Here is a 15,909-nt window from a genome sequence, read left to right on the forward strand (position 1 = left end):
TAGGCAGTAAAGAGACGTGGTCTGGGTATGAACACTGGGAAATTCCAAAACTTACAAGTTGGAGAGATTGAAAAGAAATTGATAAAGGAAACTAAGGAGCAACTACTGAGGAGGAGGAAAAGAATGATAAGTGGGGAACGCAAGGTGAAGACAGTGTTTCAAGGAAGTGTAGGTCCATTGCTGCTGAGAGGTCACGGGAGATGAAGATTGAGAATCTACCCCTGGATTCAACAACCTGGAGTTTCCCGATAACCTGGACAAGAGCAGATTCAATGGAGTGGTGGGGTCATGCATGAAAAGAGAGAATTTGAGAAAGAGATTTCTTCAAATAAGTATACAAATGGTCAATACACACAGGAAAAGATGTTCAACATCATTAATAAAGAAATACAACTCATAACCACAATGAAATACAACTTCACCCACATTAGGATGGCTACAATCAAAAAATATTAAGAGTTGGAGAGGATGTGGAGAAATCCTCATAGATTGTTGGCTCAAACATAAAAGGGTGCAGCTGCAAGTGGAAGATAGGAATAAAAGAATGAGAGGAGGATGGAATACAAGAAGCATTATGAAGGATATCCCAATGGAAGACAGGAACTGGTTGGATGTCTGGCATGAGTGTGTAAGGGAGGAAGACATTTCCTCTACCCACTGTGGGTTCTTCTGGCCAGAGAACGAGTTAAATTCACATGAGACAGAATAACAGGAGAAAATTAAACACATAGATTTATAACTTGTATACATGGGAGAGGCTCAGGCAAACTGAGCAACTCGCCAAAATGGCTGAAGCCCCCACCTTAAATATCCTCCTCAGCTAGAGACAAAGGAGGATGTTGGCGGTGGGGGGAGTCAGTTACAGGAGGTTACCAGACAAGCACAATAAACAGGAATAAGATTATTATGCAGATTTAAGTCCTTGCCTTTGGCATTGATAAGAATTTCCAGAGATAAGGTACTTCTTCCAGGTACAGACAGGGAGACACCTTTACAGATGGAGATTTCCTTTACAATGTAAATGTCTCTTACAAAGGGTAAGTAAATTCTACTTTTCAGTTGCTTTTCTGTCTGCAGTTTATTAAAAGTAACCAGCCTCAAATAATCCTCATGACAAAGAGACGTATCTTGGGGTGGCCAATTCCAGGACCCCACAACAGGAAAGAAGGTAACATGAGTAAAATGATCCCCTGTGGACCCAAATCATGCCTACGTCACTTACCATCTGGAGAATATGTGAGAGGTACTTAACGTCTCTGAATTTTATTTTTCCATCTGTACAATGGGGATTTCTGCCTCATAGAATTGTTGAAGGTCTAAATGAGAAATTTATTTAAAACCTGTTGAATGGAGTTATGAAGAATAATGTGAAAGGGAGCTGGTCTGAAGATGGGGATGCTAAAGTCCACAACACACATTGTATGACAGGAAATTACTCCCAAAAGCCTCAAGAGAGAGAGGCATCTCTTCATCTCGTCAGTTCCACAGTACGAGGTCACTCATTCCATGTCTCCTGCCCACCAAGGCCCCAGTGTCCACTTAAGTGACACTTTTTCTTTCAACCACCAACTGCTCTATCCATTACCAGGATGAGCTCATCCCAAGTTGGGGCACCTGAGTTAAAAGACCAGGGTCCTTGAGAGAGGAACAAATGGAGGATATTCCCATTGGAATATTCCAGGATTCCAAGTTCTTCAGTGACCATACGGTAAAGGGTAAGATGTGAATGCTGGAATCATCCAGTGTTGGATTTAAGGCTTTGCTCTGCCATCAACTGGTTTGGGACATTAGTTATGTGTCCTGAAAAATGGGGATAATAATACCTACCTTAAAGAGTTCTTGAAAGAACTAGAAGAAATAATATTTGTAAAATGCCTGTAACAAAAATGCCAGCCCTGGTGGTCTAGTGGTTAAGATTCAACGCTCTCACTACCACAGTTCAGGTTTGTTTTCCAATCAGGCAACCACAACACCTATCTGTCGGTTGTCATATTGTGGCAGGTGCATGTTGCTGTGATGCTAAAAGCTAGGCCACTAGTATTTCAAATTGCAGCAAGGTCACCCACGGTGAGCAAGTTTCAGTGAGTCTTCCAGACTAACACAGACTAGGAAGGACCTGGCCACCCATTCACCAAAAAAATGGCCATGAAAATCCTATGAAGAGCAGTGGAGCATTGCCTGATACAGCACCACAAGTTCAGAGGGTGGTGCAAAAAAGACCAGGCAGAGATCCACTCTGCCGTACACGAGGCCTCTAGGAGTCAGAATTGGTTCAGTGGCACTAACAACAAAGGACAAAACCTGGTTCATTACAGGCTTTGAAAGCCCTGCCCCCTTCCATTTTTTTTTTTAATTCCCTGCTTTGGTGGGATGTGAAGAGTCAATGGGTGGTCACTGCTCCTGGGCTGATGGGAGTTGACATCCAGCCACAACCAGTCACCTGGGGTGCCAGTGAGGTGATATAATCTTTTTCTCTCAGATTTCTGCTCAGCCTGAGGGAAAAGAGGTCAGAAACAGCCTTATTATGGATCCCCCTACTCCTCCCTTATCCATGCGCCATCCAGCAGGCTCCTATCATTGCTTCATAATGCTCAAGCCTGTAGCTCAGAACTTTGCTTTGAGGTCAGGGATGAAGCAGCTGAGCTGAGCTGACTGGGAGGAGAACCAAGAGATGCAGAAATCTAGGCCAGGAGATGAGATACCAGAGTTCACAGTACCAGTAAGTCTATCTCTGAGCCAAAATCTTGGATCCAAGGAAGGAGGCAGAGGCTTTGAGGAGGTGAGTACCCCCATGGAGGAGAGAAGCTCCCACACACCACAGTGCAGGCTGCATCAGGTCCTTAGGCAATGTGAGGCTGCAGGTGGGGTGAGGAAGTCCCCACTTCAGATCTCTGGACCAGGGAGAGTCATGAGAGCTCATCGGCAGGGTCATGGGAGGTCATCATTTCCATCCTTGCTTCCACGTGGACCCAGCACCAGAAAGACCTGCAGCAGCCTCTGTGCTCTTGGTCTCAGTCTGCTGAGCCCCTGTGGGAGGAAGGGTGGCCCAGACCCTTCACATAGAGAGGTGCTTGTCTTCTTGGTCCTGGTCTCCTTCAGCCCTGACACCCTCCTGGGGGAGTCCCAGGTTAGTCCAGCAGAGAGGACTCATGTCTAATCCGGGACAGACTGTGGCCATGGCCTTAGTTATGTCCAAGGCATTGGAAAAAGTCAGACATGGGAAAGACCATTTCCAAACCAAGGACCAGCTAGGATCCATGGAACACGTGACTTGGAAGGAGGCTTCAGGCAGGATGGTAGTATTTCAACAGACAGGGATGGGAGCAAGGAACAGGGAGAGGGAACTGTCATTCTAGACATAGGGAACTGAGTGAGCAAAGAGGGGCTGACCTAGGGTCTCAGGCCAGCATGGTTGTGCGGGGCTGAGGGTCAGTAGAAGAGTCTGGAGATGGCTGGTCCCACAAGCTTCACATGCCACAACAGCCCCACCAAGGAGGGCGGGAGGACACTGCACATCCATTCTAACCACCAAGTGCCCCTATCCAAGGTAGGAGAAGAGTTAAGGCTGTTTTCCTAAGAGGGCAACTCCCAACTTTGGGCCTCTGGAGTGATTTTCTGAGAAACAGAAGAATTCAAAGGGCCTGAAACAGTACCAATTCCTCTTCCCACTCCACAGGAAAGTGGGTTTGGGACCCATGGGCTGACGCTGAGGCCAAGGACCAGGTTAGCACAGGTGGCCAAGAACAAGGGCTCTGGCCAGTATGTAACATACACTAGACACTCTCCCCAACACACACACTCACTGCCCAACACCCCCAAAGGAGCCCTCCACAAGGTGCAAAGGAAGCCTCAGGCCAGTCCCTTTGTGGGCTCCCACCCACCCGTGCTGCTTCCATTAATCCCGAACTCAGCATCCAGCACCGAGGACCTCACTGCCTCCTTTGTGGCGTGGTCAACACGTCTACACAGTCCCCACACTTGTGCTCATGTTCTCAGAAAGACACACAGCAGAGGTTGTGGGGATTAACACAAGCACAATCAGGAGGGTCTCCTTTGGGGAATCTTCAGGAGGAGAGGGGTCAGGAGCCGACTCAATGACAGGGAAAGAGCACTTGTCCTGCAGGAGTGAGGGTCCTGAGTGGGAGGGCAGCTTAGGGAGGTGTCAGAGGACATGACAGGGCTACACATGCCTAGGGAGTTGAAGACATGGGGGTCAGAGTAATGTGGACCAGAAGCAGCTGGAGCTGGACCAGAGCTGGAAGAGGCAGGTGTCTGCAGGGATCAAGCTCAGTGTGGAGGTGTCCTAGGAATGCTGATTCTCCTGTCTTCTCTTTATCTTCATGGCCTGGCCTGGCCTGGCTTCTGAACCTCACTGTAGACAGCAGTGAGATCTTCCTTTTCTTGTAGACGTCGTTCCCTCATACGTTCCCTCATACCCTAGGAATGCAAGACAGAAGATTCATAGAACAGCTGTGGGATAGAGAGGTCCCAGAGGGACCCACATGGAACCAATGCCACTGACATGAACTGCATGGGAACTCCCGCAGAGTACCCAGCAATACACTGGCCCCAGTTGTAAATTTTCTTAGTAAATACCAGTGACTATCAGGAAGGAGTTAGAGACAGAAGGGCCAGAAATTCTCAGACTCAGCCTGAGGGTGGGAGAGCCCAAGTGGGCACTGCTCCCAGCTCTCACCTTGTCCCTGCCCCCTCGAGACTCCTGCAGGCTCAGCTCTGCATACTGGATGTCATCATCCTGGTTCCTGTGTTCCTCCTGCAGTCCTGCACCTGAGTCACACATAGATTGGAGCTGGAATCTGGGCCTTGGAAACCTGTACCCTCCCCCACTTCTATGAAGCTCAAGGGCATTCCCTGAGCAGCAAAATGCAGGAGGAAGGGAGCCAGGGGTCAAGTGGGGCAGGGGAGGTATGTGGGCCAGAAAGAAGTTAACCTGCCTCTTCCAATCTCCATCTTCTTCTTCTTCTCATGTGTCTTCCAAAGGTACAGTCCAACACCGAGGATCAATGGCACAGCCACGATGGGCCCTAGGATGGCTTTGAGGGTGCCTGTTGAGGCCTGTCCCTGTGAATCTGCTCCCCTCAAGCAGAAAGAATGAAGAAGGTTAAGGCAAGAGAGAACTTAGATACACATTCCTAAGAAGTGATAGAGAGAGCAGGTAGAGAAGTCTGAGGGTCCTGGATCAGAAGCTGAAGAGGCAGGAGCACAGAGATTCATTCATTCAACCAGTTCCTGAGCTCCTGCTTGCTACCTGGGATACTGAGATGGACAAGACTTGGTCCACGCCCTTGGAGCTCATCACCCAGCAGGGAAGACTGAGAGAATAACAAAGTCTGCCAGCCAGAGGGATCGCAGTGCAATAGCAGTTTACACCTTGTACACAGGTCTTCAGGGAAGGCTTCCCAGAGGAGGTGATGGGTAACCTGAGTCTTGAGGGAGGAATAGGAGTTTACCAAATATTCATCATTCCAGGAGGGAGGAGCACATGTTCAGGATATGACTGTGTCCAAAAGCCAGCCCCTGGGAGTCCCCAGCACCCCGCTGGGGCAGGCAGAAGAGAACAGGGCAGGAAGGAGCTGGGCAAGAAAGTTCACAGAGAGGCAGGACTCTGCTCTCAGAGGGTCTAGTGGGTCACGCTGAGTGTTGAACTTTATCTGAGGGTCCTGCACAGGGGTGAGGGGAGGGTCACAGGGGGTTTTATGTGATGCTGACACATCAGATCCCTCCAGAAGCTCATGGAGGGTAGTTTAGAGGGGCGAGGCTGCACTCAGGGGTACCAGGTCATCCGTTCATTCCATGGGACACTGTGAACAAACTGGGCCAGAAGCTGTGCTTGGCACAGGGATTCAGAGGAGAAGAAGACAGGGCCCTGCCCTCAAGGTGCTCCAGGCTCTGGAGGAGACAGGTACAATACAGAGCAGTACCGCTCAGTGGGGGGCCAGGGACCCTCCTTAAAGGTGAGCCTGAGGGCAGGATGGCTAAAGGCCCTGGGCAAAATGAGAATGAGGAGCCCTGTGTTCAAAGATTGTTAGAAATTTCAAGATGACCACTGGAGAGCTTTAAAACCAGCACACAGCTCTGTGTGACAACATGGGACACATGCTACTGCAGTCACCCGTGCCTGAGGGAAATCCTTCAATAAGAATAATGCAAGAGGGGCCGGCCCAGTAGCTCAGGAGCTAAGTTCACACGTTCCGCTTCTCAGCGGCCCACTGTTCGCCGGTTCAGACCCTGGGTGCGGACGTGACACCGCTTGGCAAAAAACCATGCTGTGGTAGGCGTCCCACATATAAAAAACTGGAGGAAGATGGGCATGGATGTTAGCTCAGGGCCAGTCTTCCTTGGCAAAAAGAGGGGGATTCGCAGTAGTTAGCTCAGGGCTGATCTTCCTCAAAAAAAAAAAAAAAAAAAAGAATAAGGCAAGAAATGAAGAAAAAGATAGGAGGAATGATGGTAGAGGAAACAGTACATCCAGAGGCTCTAACTTTGCAGAAGGCATTTGGGACTCCAAGCAAGCAGGCTGGTGTGAGTGTCAGTGACCAAAACATGGGCACAGGAGCGTCAGAGCCCTGAATCCTACAGGGAGTCCCTGGAGGTCAAACCCTTCAGGCGACACAGACAAGTGACACAATCCAGATTCTTTCCCAAAGACCATTCTGCATTCCCTGTGGAGGACGGGTGGGGTGGGAGAGGTACTGGACAGCTGCTGACCACCAGCACGGGCAAGAGGTGAGAGGCAGAGATGTGAGAGTCATTTAAGAGCAGAAACAAGTTGGATGTGCCTCCCAGACTCCTGTAGGGGGTGACCAGGTTGGGGTGGTGCTGATAAACATGGTGGGGAGAAAAACTCAGAATCCTCAGACCCCAGAGCTCCCTGAGCTCTGACAGTGCCCCTCTCCTCTGGCATGTTGTACTCACCATGGGCACAGACCTTCCCAAGGGATGAGGTGACAGTTTTCCGGTCCTTGGAGTTGCTGACCACACAGGTGAGGCTGGCATTGTGCTGGCTCAGAGGCAGGCTCACAGCCAGGGTCCAGGAGTTGCGGGCTGGTTCCAGCTCCCTTGGGAGGTCCTTGCTTTCCCAGGTCACGTTCAGGTCCTCTGTGACCCCTGCAGCCCTGCACTCCAGGGTGATGTTGCACCAGCCTGGTGTGGTGGACACTGACTGGACCTGGATCTGGGGAAGGGGCACAGGCTCTGGGGTGAAAGGAACAAGAGAACGGAGCCTCATGTGAGTGGAAAACACTACAATTTGCACATTCTTGTCCACTATCTCACTGAAGCTCTGTCTTCCTCCCTCTAGGAAAGGGGAGACATTTTATAGATGAAATAGAATTTACCCAAAGCTAAATATGTTGCAAGAGACAAGAAGGAAGGGAGCCACTGAGTTAAGCCTTATGTGGCTGCACTAGACTGAGAAAGTCTTAAAATCTCCCACAAGAAAATAAAGCCAGCACTCCACCACCCAAGGCCCACTATTTTTAGAAATTGGGTCTTTCCCAGAAGGAGAAGAATTGGAATGAAGGACGTGTCCTGGTCCAGGGCTCTCACTCTGCTTCTCCTGCTGAGAGGGTGCCTGGACTGCACAGCCCACGGTGAAGAAGGACATCTGGCCAGCTCTGGGAGTCCTGAGAAAGGCCCCATGCACCCCAAAGTGGAGAGATGTGGGAGATGCAGTGGTTATGACTATGGATGACACCCCCAAGTGAGATTAGAACATGCCACTGAACTTGTGGTACACAGAGGAGGGGAAGTGAGAGGTTTTCCAGACATCATAGAAATCCCATGGAGACCTAAAGTTGTCAAAGCCACTCTCCATGGCAGGATATTTCTCTATGGAGAGAAATGTAGGGAAAGAAAGAGGTGCTAAATGAGGTCTTCAGAAGTGTGGCAGACTGGAATTTCTCCTACGTCTATGGAAGCTCTTAGGGCTGGATTTTGTGAGCGAGGCTGGCGTCGGGCAGGGGCTGAGGAAGAGCAGAGAGAATAGGGAGGATGAACTACATGTGATTTCTGAATTATGACAGGCAGAACAGTGCCCCCTGCCCAAAGATGTCCACATCCTACTCCTCAGGACCTGTGAATATGTTAGGTTAATGGCAAAGGGGAATTGAGGTAATAGATAGAATTAAGGTTGCTGATCAGCTGACATTAAAATAGGGAGATTATTCTGGATTATCTGGATGGGACCTATGTAATCACAAGGGTTCTTAAAAGTAGAAGGAAGGAGAGACATCAGAGGGATGCAGTGTGAGGAGGACTCGTCCCACCGTTGCTGTCTTTGAAGACAGAGGAATGTGGCCAAGAGCTAGGAATGCAGGCAGCCACCAGGAGGTGGAAGAGACAAGAAAATGTTTTTACGTGTGGTTCCTGCAGAATGGAACACAGCCCTGCCAACACCTTCACTTTAGCCCAGTGAGACCCGTGTCTGACTCCTGACCTACACACAGCAGAGTAAGGGAACACAGTTGTGTGGATTTAGCCCGCTACGTTTGTAGTACAGCCGTCCCTCCTCATCCACGGTTACACTTTCCCAGGTTTCTGTTAGCCACGGTCAACCACACACCAAAAAGATTAAATGAGAAATTCCAGAAATAAAGTTGTCATGTTTTAAATTGCATAGTTTTCTGAGTAATGTGTTGAAGTCTCACGGCATCCCACTCCATCCTGCCTGGGACGTGAATCATCACTGTCCAGTGTGTCCACACTGTATACACTACCCATCCGTGAGTCACTTAGTAGCCAGCTGGGTTATCAGATCTACCGTGATGGTGTCTCAGTGCTTGTGTTCAAGTAACCTTCATTTTAATTAATAATGATCCCGAAGATCAAGAGTAGTGACGCTCGGATATGCCAAAGAGAAGCCATAAAGTGATTCTTTTAAGTGAAAAGATGACAGTTCTTGACTTAATGAAGAACAGAAAAAAATCATATGCCGAGGGTTGCGAAGATCTATGGTAACTTTTATTGCAATATAGTGTTATCATCGTTCTATTTTATTATTAGTTACTGCTCATCTCTTACTGTGCCTAATTTATAAATGAAGCTTTAGCATAGGTATGTATGTATAGGAAAAGCATACTATATATACGGTTCGGTACTATCCATGGTTTCAAGCATCCACTGGAAGTCTTGGAATGTATCCTCTACATATAAGGGGGACCACTATAATTTGTTATAGCAGGAATAGAAAACTAATACATGAATTAAGTCAACCGAGTCCTCTAAAGAACAAAGTGTTATCGCAAAAATTCCATTTCCCCCATAATTCTATTTTTGTCTCCCAAAACACTGAAGTGATTCTTTCCCTGGTGTGAATCTCAGCTCTGCTCTCCATTTGTGCTGAACCCACTTACCCTAATTTCAAGGGAGAAAATAGAGCCTGAAGGCTGCCGTCAGGAAGGAGTCCTGCAAAATGGTGCCCATGCGACACTCCTAGGCACAAAAGAAGGCTCGTAGCCATGGGATTGAGGTGAGGGGGTGTCACGTACCATAGACAGTGAGGTCGAAAATCTTGTTAGATTCCATTCCCCCAGGAAAGATGGCTCTGAGCCCAGTACTGCCCACTGTCCTCACGGGTCAAGTTCTCAATCCTCAGGGACGTCATATTGGGCACATAGACCCTCTGCATGTACTTGTCCTGTAGGTTGACCCAGGTTGGAGTCTCTTCTGACCCGTTATGGACTTTCAGCATGACTGTGTATTTAACGGCAGGGCCAAAGGCCCAAACGATCTCCTCCAGCTCAGTTCCTGACTCCTTGGTCACATGAAACCACACAGAACCTCCTCGGATCCCCTTCAGAGAAACGTAGGATCCAGAATCCTGACCTCCAGCATCATGTGCTCCAGGACTCTTGACCCCAGTGCTGCAGACATCTAGGGCATTGGAAACAGGAACATGAGTGTTTTTTGAACAAGAATAATAGAGAGAACCACAGAACCCATCTTTTTTTGTGTATGTATGGTAAAGAAGATTGGCCCTGAGCTAACATCTGTGCCCATCTTGCTCTATTTTGTATGTGGGATGCTGCCACAGCATGGTTTGATGAGCAATGCACATGTCCGCACCAAGGCTCTGAACCCGTGAACCCTTGGATCCAAAGTGGAGTGCACAAACTTAAGCACTATGCCAGCAGGCTAAAACGAGAACCCATCTTTTTAATGAAATCCATCCAATATACTCCCTTGATTCCTGGAAGGCAGCCTAGTACAATGAATTTGAAGCAACTCTTAATCAAGTCCCGGTTCCAGTGGAGTATAACCTTGAACAGGTTACTTAAACACGCTAACCTGCAGGTTCCCTATCTGCGTCAAAATGATAGTGTGAATTAAATGAGCTCAGGGATCAAAAGCACCAGCACATTTTCTGACACATACCAAGAGCGTATCTGTAGGAGGCAGCTTCCAAGGTGGGTCCAAAGACCCCTCCCTCCTCATGCTTACACCCTTGGTAACCTAGCCCTGGAATGTGGTCTGACCTTGTGACTTGCTTCTAAGGAACAGGATACAGGAAAGGTGATGGGATGTCACCTAGCGATGTGAGCTTATACTCGACTGTGACCCATCTTGCTCGCACTCTCTCTCTCCCTCAGTCTGATGAAGCCAGCTGCCATGTTGTCAGCTGCCCTGTGGAGAGGCCCACACAGCGAGGAACTGAGGGCAGCCTCCAGCCAACAGCCAGGGAGAAACTGAGGCCCTCAGTCCAACAGCCACAGGAACTGCATCCTATCAGCAATCACACGAGTGAGCTCGGAAGTAGACTCTTCCCAGCTGAGCCTTGAGCTGACTGCAGCCCCCATCAAGGTCTTGATTTCAGTCTCAGAGACCCTGAGCCACAGGGCCAGCTAAACCAGCCCTGGATCCTGACCCACAGAAGCTGTGAGGCTGTACATGGTATTGTTTTAAGGCACAAGTTTTCGAGTAACAGGTTACACAGCGATGGATAACTAATACAATAACAAGGTTGCTCTCCCTTCCCCTTCCTTCCAGGCAGTGTAGTAGTCAGGATGGGCTGGGCTGTGGTAACAAATAATTACAGTGCCTCAGGGTCTTAGAAAAGGTGAGTTTATATCCTACACCACATGTCCCATGAGAGAGGGAGGGAGGGGGCCTGTCACATTTGGTGGAGGCTCCACCACCTTGTAGCTGCACTGCAGCGTCCTCATAGCCTCTCAGTCCCACCTCAGAGGATGTTTTATTGAAACATGCTGAGGGGTCAGACTGGGTGATCTAGTACAACAGGTGGTCTAAAGCTTGGACTTCAGAGCCAGCGAGACTAAAGTTGATGCCAGGTCTCCATTTTTCTGGCTGTGTGGACTTGAGCTGTTATTGAACCTCTCAGCCTTCACTTTCTCATCTGTGAAATGGAAATGATGACAGTGCTCACCTTACAGAATTATTGTGGGGACTTAAGAAGATAAAAGCTCTCAGCACAGTGTTCGATAACTCATCCATAAATGTGTTCCAGCTCGCTACGATGATGATGATTCTTGACCAAGCCTACCTGGGATCAGAACCAGACATTCCCAGGTCCCAGGGTGGTGCCCTTTCCTCTCCCCTACCTGCCCCTTTAAGGGGTCTCCCCCTGGATACAGGGCTGGGCTCGACACCTGTGGGTGTAATCCCATAGGTGGCTGTAGGGAGTCAAAGTCCAGCCAGGGCCTTCTTGTTTACCAAAGGCCTCAGACTGAAAGGAAATTTATTGCTGTGTAGACAGCAGTTGGCTGCCATGGCCACTGTCAGCTTCTATGTTATCAGGTACCTGAAGACATCTGTGCTGCCAGGGAGAGTGGTAAAGATGGAGGAAGGACAGGCTACATGCTATCCTAAGCTTGGGTTGAAAAAATTACTATTATCAACTGCATTCGGTGTGGGCATTCTCCACTTTCTTTAGTGACTTGCTTTATAATCTTAAAAGCATTACGTGTTCATAAAAACTATTATATGGATTATGGAGTTGATTCAAGTAAAAGTTCCAAGAGCGTCTCCTTCCAAAGGTAAGCCCTGTTATTGATGTGTATCCTTCCAGACCTTTCTCTATGTAGCCACAAATGCCATAAACTCTGTAAACACGAGGCACCTGTTTGTACATTCATTCCAGCATCCTGATGGCCTGTGTGGGTGCGGTCTCAGACTCTCTTGGAACAGGCTGTGAAAGCCTCCTGGTTCCCTCATTAATTAATGAGTGAAATTAAAGTATTCTTTAACACCTCAGCCAATCATGGCATTCAGAATTCATCACACATTGAAGTGTGCAATTTTGGACACAGCAACGGACACTAAGCATTAATGCTCTATCTAACCTGGTGCTGACTGGAACATATTGTTCCAATGGGGAACTGCTCAGATGGACGAACTGACAGACAGCATTTCAATCTCCAGGGTGGCGCCTTCCTAAGGGATTTTCACAGTAATTCTGACCCAATTATGTTTGTCTGTTTCTCCCAGCGTTGGTAAGAGGGGGTCAGCACAGGGAAACAGAGAGAAAGAAGCTGATATTTTCTGCTCCACAGACAGAAACTGAGAAGCTCTGGCCGAGGTTCTCAGTCAGCTGCTTCTGAACAGAACAGCTGTAGCGAGCTTTCCTGAGCAGGGTTTGCAGACCAAGTTCCACACACTGGGGGAAGGAGATGATGTCCTTCCAGGTGGTCTGGAGACCCCCTCTCAGGAGCAGTTGACAGAAAAAACAGAGGGCCAGGTTGGATCCCAAAGATAAGGCTTGAAGAGGATGATGCCGTCCCTTCTTGGAGGGCTGAGGAAGTGACCACAGGGACTGCCAGGGGTCTTCTCTTAAATGGTCCCCTAAACAGGCTCACCAGCTGGCCAGTCACTGTCAGCCCACAGGAATAGGACAGGAGGGGATGAAGAGAGAGAGCAGCGGCCTTGAAGCAGCCACAGGAGAGTCCTGTCTGGGTGGACTCAGGAATCTCATCCCCGTAGAGGGGATCTGCCCAGGCCCTCCTGTCACAGAAGAGGAGGCTCCCTGGTGGGTGACCTTGTCCTGGGTCACGCAGGGCAGAGTCAGACCTGGAGCCTCGGTCTCCTCTCTTCCCGCCCAGGGCTCCTCCCCTGCATGAGCTACCCACCAGCTCCCCCACCCTTTCCCTGCCCTCCCCAGGGCTCCTCCCTACCAGCACTGCTGTCTGATCCCAGGATCTGAGCAGGTCCCGGAGTCTCACCCTCCAACTTCCCTCTCCTGCGAAAGGGAAGCAAGACTTAGAGGGGTAGCAGAGCAGGGGCTTCTGGCTAGGGGAGGGTTAAACTGCAGCCCAGCCAGATTCCCCACTTTCTAGAGAGGAGCGACCCAGGGAGAGAAGAGGCTCAGCCCTCAGGCTGCAGGGAGGATTGGCTCCAGAAGCTGCGTGGGGAGTACCAGCTGTGAGGGAGATGGAAGAAGACTTAGAAAGAGGAGGAAGGCAAGAGCTCTCTGGGCCACAAAGGATCTAATCCTGAAGAAGAAAATCAAGCCTGGGGAGGGCATGATGGTAAACAGGATAGAGTTAAAATTCATTTAAATAATATAAAGTTTAACACTCAAAAATCACCATAAAATGTTATGCAGTTTTCTGACCCTTTCTCCTTTTTTTCTCCCAACACCCCCATCTCTCTCTGTCTCTCTTTCTATTTATATAATCTGACAACCCTAGGGACTTTGCAGAAAACTCTACATAATTTAACAGTCTTCTCCAGTTAAATAAAATTGAAGTGGAGAAAGCCGACATTTTACTGTTGACACTACGTTACCTAGTTAAAGGGGTCTAATGCAAAGCTCATCATGAATTCAAGACATCCTGTGTACAAACGCTCTGTAATCCACTAAATTTCATATAATTCCCTGCAACTTCGTATAGTGGCTGGGATATTAGAACAAAAAAATACAACCATGAAAGCTTTCACAGCCTTCACTTAAATTCCTAATTCAATGGTTGTTATCTTCCCACTATTTCTTTCTTTAATTACATTATATGTAAACATAAAATGTCCTATAAAGTCATAGATGAGATATCCGGCCGTCCTGAGCACAGTGTTCCTTTCAGTTCCCTTTTTGCTGAACCCTTCCCCTCTATACTTCCTCCTCCTCTGTCTCCTCCCCAAGTTCACCCTCCCTGAGAACCCACCTTAGCAATCTGCTGTTTCGTTTCACATTTTCTCCATTTATCAACAAGTAGGTACACAGACACCCTTAAATTTCGAGGTTCCTGTTCATTTACAAAATGAGAATTTCATGGTACTCAGTCTCCCGCATCTTGCTCCTGGAAATCCACATATCCGACCTCATGGAAATTGGAAATCCCACCCAGACAACGGATCATTCGTTTGTTTTTTCCTCCACATTGTTCCATGGTACAAATACTCCTCAATTTGTTCAATCATTCCCGAACTGCTGGGTACCTCCTTTCTTTCCAGAGTTTTTCTCTGAACCAGTGCTTTCAGTCTGGGGTCTCCAGGACCTGAGCAGCATTAGCAGTGTAGGGAGATGCAACCCACAGGCAGGAAAAAGGGTGTCCCCCCAGAGGATTCACTTTACCCGAGGATAAATCCTTAACATTTAAGATGAAAACTAACACTGTAGTAAAATGCAAAATTCACAAGTAATTTGAAGTTGAAGGTGAGACTCCCAGGGACTCTCTCCTTGGTGCTTGGAGCTGAGCCCCAAACCCAGGCGGGCACCGCTCGTTCACTCTCCTTTTGAAGAGGAGAAGCCCAAGAAGCCCAGACTACAGTTGATTCCTCCAGCTCAGATATGGTGGTGCCAAGTCAGCCCTCTCTTCTACACAACAGCTGCTGAAGCTGGCAGGTCCCCTCTGAGTTTCAGGCCAGGGCTGCCCGGTTCCTACCCACTCTGTCTCCAGGAGTAGCTTCTTTGTCTGTCTCCATCCCTCGTCCCTGGGGAGCTCCAGGCTCTCCCTGCTGGCTTCACTGTTATTGCAGCAGAAGTAGCCTTGCCTCTCTGTTAATGGTCCCCTTAAGGCAGCACTGCTGGGACCTCAGGGTTCCCAGCCTCCACACAACCAAAAAGCCATTTGTTCTTTCTGTTCACCCATGGACAGTGCATTTGCTAAATTATAAGAGTTGTTTTGTCTTTTGTTCACCAAAGACAGCAGAGAGGGGAGGGAGACCTTGCCCCCCTGCTCCACCCCGCTGCCCTCCCTCCCAGGAGCCCGGACCACTCACTGAGGAGGAGGCTGCTGAATCCCAGGAGCCAGGAGGCCCAGCAGAGGTGGGGGTCTTCTGAGCAGGGCCCCATCACAGGCTGCCTGCCAGCCTGTTCCGCTGCAGAGGAAGCATCTAGGAGGCAGAGACAAAAGCAGAGGGAAAGCTTCACTCAGACAAGCGGCTTATGCTCTTCCCTCCCCAGGGGCGGAGCAAAGTGTTAGTTCTGGATCGCAGCCCAGTAGTTAGAGTAACTCATTCAGCTCTTTCATATCATCCCTGGTATCTACAGTAAGATGTCAACCATAATTGCAGAACCAGTTATAAACAGCCTCACTCTATGATCCTCCTGGCGCAGTGTTGGAGAGACCCTCCCTGCAGTGATCTCACACTTTCCAGCCCTACACCCACTCAAAACCCTCACCTGCTTCTCCGGTCAACAGCCTGCCCCAGGCAGCCCTGGCCAGCAGTGTCAGTGTGGTCAGCTCAGAGGTCACTCTTTTAGAGCCTGGTTGGGCTAAGCCTCACCTTAATGAGTCAAATTTCCATTTGGATTTTCCACAAATTTCAACTGTCAGTCACCTAAGTAAGAAGCTCTGAGCAAAAAAGCAAAGCTCTTTGTGTGAAGTGTCAAATCCCCACACCCCAGTGCACATGTTGCCGTTTGCCTATTGCTTGCGCCTACATGGGTCCCTCAGCAGCCACTAGTGCTAGTGATGCTCCCCACACAGGGCGTAG

At 49.0% G+C, this 15,909-nt stretch overlaps 1 protein-coding gene across 2 annotated transcripts; it reads right to left on the bottom strand.

The window, feature by feature from the left end:
• Positions 1-706: 706 nt before the first annotated feature.
• On the bottom strand, positions 707-15,352 carry LOC103540544 (CD48 antigen-like). 2 transcript variants are annotated; one of them, XM_008507148.2, is made up of 6 exons: positions 15,193-15,333; positions 9,510-9,894; positions 6,937-7,215; positions 4,956-5,090; positions 4,697-4,788; positions 707-4,437 (listed from the first exon to the last, which is right to left on the bottom strand). In XM_008507148.2, exons 2-6 carry the CDS (start codon positions 9,544-9,546, stop codon positions 4,339-4,341), a joined length of 642 nt encoding a protein of 213 aa, XP_008505370.2. In that variant the 5' UTR covers positions 9,547-9,894; positions 15,193-15,333; the 3' UTR covers positions 707-4,338. The 2 variants fall into 2 exon arrangements, with proteins under 2 accessions (XP_008505370.2, XP_070464608.1); XM_070608507.1 differs by lacking the exon at positions 9,510-9,894 and having other exon boundaries at positions 15,193-15,352.
• Between the last annotated feature and the right edge of the window lie 557 nt (positions 15,353-15,909).

This window comes from Equus przewalskii, unplaced genomic scaffold, assembly GCF_037783145.1.
Source record: "Equus przewalskii isolate Varuska unplaced genomic scaffold, EquPr2 ChrUn-8, whole genome shotgun sequence".
Taxonomy (NCBI): domain Eukaryota; kingdom Metazoa; phylum Chordata; class Mammalia; order Perissodactyla; family Equidae; genus Equus; species Equus przewalskii.

Excerpts from the sequence above, each read along its gene's own strand:
- LOC103540544 (XM_070608507.1), bottom strand. The coding sequence starts at position 15,265 with ATGGGGCCCTGCTCAGAAGACCCCCACCTCTGCTGGGCCTCCTGGCTC. Across the intron at positions 7,216-15,192 it reads ATTCAGCAGCCTCCTCCTCA|AGCCTGTGCCCCTTCCCCAG; the intron begins GTGAGTGGTCCG and ends CTTTCACCCCAG. Across the intron at positions 5,091-6,936 it reads TGGGAAGGTCTGTGCCCATG|ATTCACAGGGACAGGCCTCA; the intron begins GTGAGTACAACA and ends TGAGGGGAGCAG.